Here is a 6,406-nt window from a genome sequence, read left to right as displayed (position 1 = left end):
ACAACGACAACAACAACAGCTTTTAGTCTGTTTTTGTCTTTGTGTGTAAGATGTGTCTCTTACAGTCAGCATATTGGAAGGATCTTGTTTTCTTATTCAGTCTGCCATTCTCTGTCTCTTCACCGGTGTATTCAATCCATTGACATTCATTGTAATTATTGATAGGTATGAATTAATTGGTGCCATTATATTAATTTTTTGGTAGTGCTGTTCATTCCTTTGTTCTGCATGCTTTCTTGTGTTTTTTGTGCTATTTCTTGTTGGTTTCCTCTTAGTTTTCATGTTTTGCTTGGAAATTTGTTTTCATGGTAAGTTGTGAAGTATTAACTTTCTTTGGGGTTACCTTATAGTCTATTAACTTTTCTCTCCATTTAACAGACTCTGTTGTGTCCTGTAATCTACCTGACATCCTCACTACCTGGATCTCTGATTTTACATTTATCCCTTCTTTGACATTGATATTATTTTGATCTTCAGTTGACCTCCCAGCTCTTTTGAAATTGTTGTTGTAGTTTTGTTCTGTTCTGAACTCTGCTATCTGTCAAATGAGTTCTTGGTGGTGTTGCCACGCCTGTCAGTCTCTGGTTTTTGTCTGTTCTTGTTCATTTTCAGGACAAAGAACTCCCTTTAGGATGTTTTGATGTGTTGAATTGGTTTTGACAAAATTTCTTCTATTCTATTTATCCTGGAATGTTTTGATTGTACCATCATATTTGATTGATTGAGAGTTTTGTTGGATAGATGATTCTTGGTTGGCAGTTTTTTTCTTTTAGAGTTTTGTATATATCTCCCCATTGCCTTCTTGCCTGCATGGTTTCTGCTGAGAAGTCAGAGCTTAATCTGATTTCCTTGTGTTTGTAAGTGACACTTCTCTTTTCCCTGGCCGCTTTTAGGATTCTCTCCTTGTCTTTTATTTTGGAGAGCTTGATTATTATTATATCTTGGTGACTTTCTTCTGGGCTCTGTCCTTTCTGGGGTATGTTTGGCTTCTTGAATGTTTATCGTCTCATCTTTCAAGTTGGTAAGGAAATTTTCTTCCAGAAGCTCTTCAACTATCTCCTATGTGGACTTCTGTGATTCTTCCTGTTCTGGGATGCCAGTAGTTTTTAAGTTGTTCCTCTTCATGTTCTCCAGCATGAATCTTAAACTCTCTTTAGATTTTTTTATCCTGCTCTTCTATCGTAGCAGTATTGAGAGATTTGTCTTCCAGCTCGATTGTTATGGCTTCCATATCTTCTATTCTGCTCATTTCCACTTTCAGTGTATTTTCCATTTCTTATATTTTATTATTATTCACCTGGACCTCTTTTTGCAGGTTTTGAATTGTTTCCAATGCTGTATCATTCTTGTTTGATTGCTCTTGTAGTACTTTCCTGACTTCTTCTTTGTTTTCCTCCACCCCTTTTCGGAGCATTTGAATTTGCTTCCATGTCATTCTTCTGAATTCTTTCTCAGGCAAATCCAAAACCTCCTCTTGCTCTTCTGGGAGGCTCACTTACTCTTTTCTGTTTTTAGACATGTTTTGAGGTCTTTTGTTGTGTTTTGTTTGTCATTTCCAGTAGTTAAGTGGGTTTTTTAATGCTTAAATGCATATTTGTTGTTGTGTTATTAAGCTTCCTGGCTGTCTCCTGGTGGATATGATCAGGAGATATGCTTCCCTTTTTGCATGTAATGCTTAGCAGCTATTATTGGCTCTTGTCTCAATGGTGGAATATTATGGGGTATGCTTGTAGCTTGGCTATATGGCCAAATTGCTGACTCTTCTTGGGTAATGTAGGGAGAAAAAACTCCCACCTCCAGGAAAAATGTGTGATCAAAAGGACCACAAGCAGAAGCAATGTAAAACTGTGGCCAACTGTCCAATCGCCTTGCTACACAGGCGGTGTGTGTGCACTGTAGAAGCCTGCAACTGTGGGTGAGGGGTTTCTGCTCTCTCAGGCCCCTCCTCTAGTCACCTCTGTAGAGGTGCATAGATAGATATTGAGAAGTTAATGGGAGAAAGATTGTTTCTATTTTTGTCTGTGATGATCCAGTGCTCCAGTTACTGTTCATATATACCAGCACTTAGTTTGATAAATCTTCTCACTTTTAGCCATCCTAGTGGGTGTGTAATGGTATCTTGTTTTTTAAAATAATTTATTGTGCTAAAATATATTTTAAATAATTAGCCATTTTAATAATTTTTAAAGCATACAATTTGCTGACATGAATTACAGTTGATATGTTGTGCAATCACAGCCCTCATTTCTAAAAGTATTTCATTATCCCAAAGATAAACTTAGTTCCCCTTAAACAATGCCATTTGGTTTTAGTTTGCATTTGACTGGATATTTAATGATGATGAATATGTGTCCATGTGTTTCTCAGCCATTTGAGTATTTCCTTTTGTGACATATAGGCGTAACTCTCTTCATTGTGTTCAGCAGATAATGCATATTTTGCTAATGGATGGTTTGTGGCAGTCTGTGTTGAGCAAGTCTATATGTACCATTTTTCCAACCACATGTTCGCACTTCATATCTCTGACACATTTAGGTATTTCTCAGATTCCATACTCTTTCATAATGATGATGTTGCTTATTTAATAAAACTACCAAAGCCAAACCCACTGCCATCAAATTGATTCTGACTCATAGCTACTTAGGCACTGGGAAACCAAAAATTTAGTGTGACTCACTTTATTGTGGTACTAATTTTATTGCAGTATTCTGGGGTCAAACATCAATATCTCTGAGATATACCTATTTCTGAGTCATGACAATTTTTAAGGAGTCCTGGTATCACTGTAGGATGGATAAGCACTGGACTGCAAGGTCAGGAGTTCAAACCCACCAGCCACTACACTGGAGAACGATGAGACTTTTCTTTTCTCGTAAAGATTTATAGGCATGGAAACTCAATACAGGGTCACTGTGAGTTTTAATTAATTTGATGGCAGTGGATATACCACTGTTAAATTGGATTGTTGCCCTTTTGTTACTGATTTGCACATCGTTTGTCAGATACATTGAAAACATTTTACCAATTATGTGGTTTGCCTTATCAGTTTGTTAATGGTGCATTTTGATGAACAGAAATTTTAAATTCTGATTAAGACTGGTTATCAATTTTTTTGGTGTCCTAAGAAATCTTTGCCTACTGCAAAATTGCAATTTTAATCTCCTATATTTTCTTCTAGAAGATTTTGGGTTTTGTGTTTAGATTAATTATCTATATCCAATTTAGTTTTATTGATACATTTTATACCTCCCATTAATTGAAGAAATATTTCTTGAGTATCTGCTCAGTGTGAGACACTTTCTTGGTACTTGGTATTTATTAGTGAACAAAATGTTAAAAAGTCTCTTCCCTGGTGAAGACTACATTCTAGTAAAATTGGCAGACAATAGATGAGAACTAGTTAGTAAATTGTAGAGTATATTAAAAGGTGTTAGAAGAACCATGAGAGGAAACCATGATAGACTAAGGTATAAAGGGCAGTGAGAAGGTTTGTAATTTGAGATCAGGGTGGTAAAAGTATACCTCATTGAGGATCTTCCATTTAAGAAATGATGTAAAGAAATGAGGGAGTTAGTCAATTTGTAGCTCTCTGGAGGAAGAGTATTTTGGGCAGAGAAAACAAGTGGTGGAAAGGCCTTAAGATGGGAGCATGTCTGTCTTGTTTCAGTAATAATGTTGAGCGTGGTATAGGGTGGTGGTTGTTCTTAAGTACCATTGAGTCAATTCTGACTCTTAATAATCCTATATAGTGAGGAAATATGGGTAAGTAGATTACTTTTAGAATACTGTTATGACTCAACGCTTTCTCTGAGTTACATAGGTCACCATTTGTAGATTTGTAATTATATTTAAAAGGGAGTACTGGTGTGACACTGTGGGTTAATGCGATGGACTGCAAAGTTGGTTTCATCTGTAAGGATGGTGGTTCACACTCATCAGTTGCTTCTCGGAAACCCTAAACAGGGTCGCTATGGGTCGGAACTGAGTCGGTGGCACTTAACAACAACAGGGTATTTAATACACATTTCAGAACAGCCTTTATGTTTTCCTGAATATCACTTGTTGTTGTTGTTGTTGTTAAGTGCTGTCGAGTTGGTTCCGACCCATAGCGACCCTGTACAGGGTTTCCGAGGGTGTAAATCTTTACGGGAGTAGAAAGCCTCATCTTTCTCCCGCGGAGTAGCTGGTAGTTTCGAACTGCTGACCTTAAGGTTCGCAGCCCAATTCGTAACCACTACGCTGTCAGAGCTCCTTAGAGATTTCATATTACTGCTTCTTTAGACATACTGCCTCTTATCTGCCTAATATAGGAGTGAAACATTTTGTTTTTCTGACAGGTATACTTAACATGATAATTGTTTTGTTATTTCAGAAAGATCCTGATTACCTGAAGTTATGGTTGGACAGTTTTGTTTCTAGTTATGAACAATTCTTAGATGTTGACTTTGAAAAGCTGCCTACCAGGTATGTAGAATGCATTAATTTCCTTATTTGGGATCAGTTTATTTTTTTTGCACATGAGATTTCATAGATGACATATTACTAGGATGGCAACTATGTAGCACAAGCCATATTTCTGTGTAATCCTGTTCTCATAGTACATATTACTAACTAATAGCAATCTTTCTTGCTGATAACTATACGTGGCTTTTTGATGCCTCAGTATTTTTGGTAAATCACTACTAATAAATTGTTATTGGGCATGCAAGTTGGAACTTAATTGCCATTCCTGGACTTAGAAACTATCTTGGAGGATTTTAAAAAATCATTAAATGAAGAAAATGTTCAAATTATATTGAAAGGTGTGACTGAAAGTACAAATCTTTTTTCTTCTACTTCTCCATCTACCAGAGTTCCCCTACTTTTACAGTTCTCAGGACCACTATCTGGATGTAGTTTTTTTGTATTTTAGGCCATCTTGAATGACTTGTAGTTGTTAGTCAGGCAAGAAAGGTTGACTGGGATAAGAAACAGGAGAAATTGAGAGGCTTTTAACTACAAAAGGACCTCCATTATGGAGATGTGTCATAGTGGAAAATGGGTGGTAGTTGATGATAAGTATAATTCTAGAGAGTTAAAGAAACTGCAAAGATGAGGAAAATGTGTTTGTTGTTTGGGATAGAGCTAGGAAGTAAGAGGGTGGTAGGTACAGGAGGGAGTCCTTGTGTGGCGCTGAAACAACTACATATAGGTGAGTTAAATCTGGAAAATCAAATAAGGACCAGATTGTGAAGAACCATGCATACAAATGTTAAAATGAATTTTTGTATTTTTTAAACGGAGGATAGGGGAGCTACTAAGGGATTTTCTATATGACAGTGAGATAAGTTTGTTTTTCAAAGTCACTTTAATGGCATTTTGAAGGTTGGATTGGAGAGAGATGAGACAAAGAAAGACAATTCAATCAGGAGGCAATTATAATAGTCCAGAGGAGAGATCATCAATTAGGACTTTGAATCATGGCACTTAACTCAAGAAGGATATGGTTGTGTTCAGCAGACTTCCTGGGCTTAGATGGCATTTCTCTTGGCCTAGGTGTTATTTGTGTCACAGGTCTCAATCTAGAAGTAGTTCTTGGAGGCCCTTGATGGCGCTGGTTTCAGTGTCTGTTAGGACCACAGGGCGTGGTGACTTGGTTAAATGCTGGTCTGGGTTTAGTGGTTGGTAATCTATTTAAATTATATTACATTTTTATAGTTTAAAAATATATTTCAGAGCATTTTCACATCAATTTTCTAATTTATAGCTCTGAAATAAGGCAGATAATATTACAATTTTATACATTTGGGAACTTTAGAGAGAAATGTTACAGAAATAGGACTTAGTACCCAGGTCTTCTGACTTTGAACTGAGATAGAGATTTTTATTGCAAGAGACACACTTTAGGATCCAGTCACATTTGATGTGGCTTTTTCCGTTAAAGAACCATGTAGCCTTCTAGCACAGAAATCAGTTTTCAAAAAATATTTACATAGTACTTGAAAATATTTTTCACTTCATGTTCAAACTTGGTCAGCATTCACCTTTTTATCTTTTCTTCTATAAAGATTTTATTTTTGATTGTTGGTGTATATATATATATATGTGTGTGTGTGTGTGTGTGTATATATATATAGGGAGTCCTGGTGTGGGTTAAGGCACCTCTGGGTTAATGCACCAGACTGCAAAGCCGTTTGAACTGCAAGGTCAGTGGCTCAAGCTCACCAGCTGCTCCTTGGAAACCCTATACAGGGTCACTATGGTTCGGAACCAACTCGACGACACTTCACAACAACAACAACACATATATATATTGGGAGTCCTTGTGTGGCAATGTGGGTTAATGCACCAGACTGCAAAGCCGTTTGAACTGCAAGGTCAGTGGTTCAAGCTCACCAGCTGCTCCTTGAAAACCCTATACAGGGTC

General features: G+C 36.9%; 1 protein-coding gene across 1 annotated transcript in view; it reads left to right on the top strand.

The window, feature by feature from the left end:
- Positions 1 to 6,406, top strand: part of NBEAL1 (neurobeachin-like 1) — a 244,930-nt gene that overhangs the window by 40,696 nt on the left and 197,828 nt on the right. The window contains exon 3 of the mRNA XM_006862026.1: positions 4,373 to 4,464. Within this exon, the coding sequence (XP_006862088.1) occupies positions 4,373 to 4,464 (92 nt within the window). The remainder of the gene's footprint in view (positions 1 to 4,372; positions 4,465 to 6,406) is intronic.

This window comes from Chrysochloris asiatica, unplaced genomic scaffold (genome assembly GCF_000296735.1).
Source record: "Chrysochloris asiatica unplaced genomic scaffold, ChrAsi1.0 scaffold00045, whole genome shotgun sequence".
Taxonomy (NCBI): Eukaryota; Metazoa; Chordata; class Mammalia; order Afrosoricida; family Chrysochloridae; genus Chrysochloris; species Chrysochloris asiatica.
The sequence above is the reverse complement of the archived record's forward strand: the minus strand, read 5'-3'. Positions and strand labels throughout refer to the sequence as shown.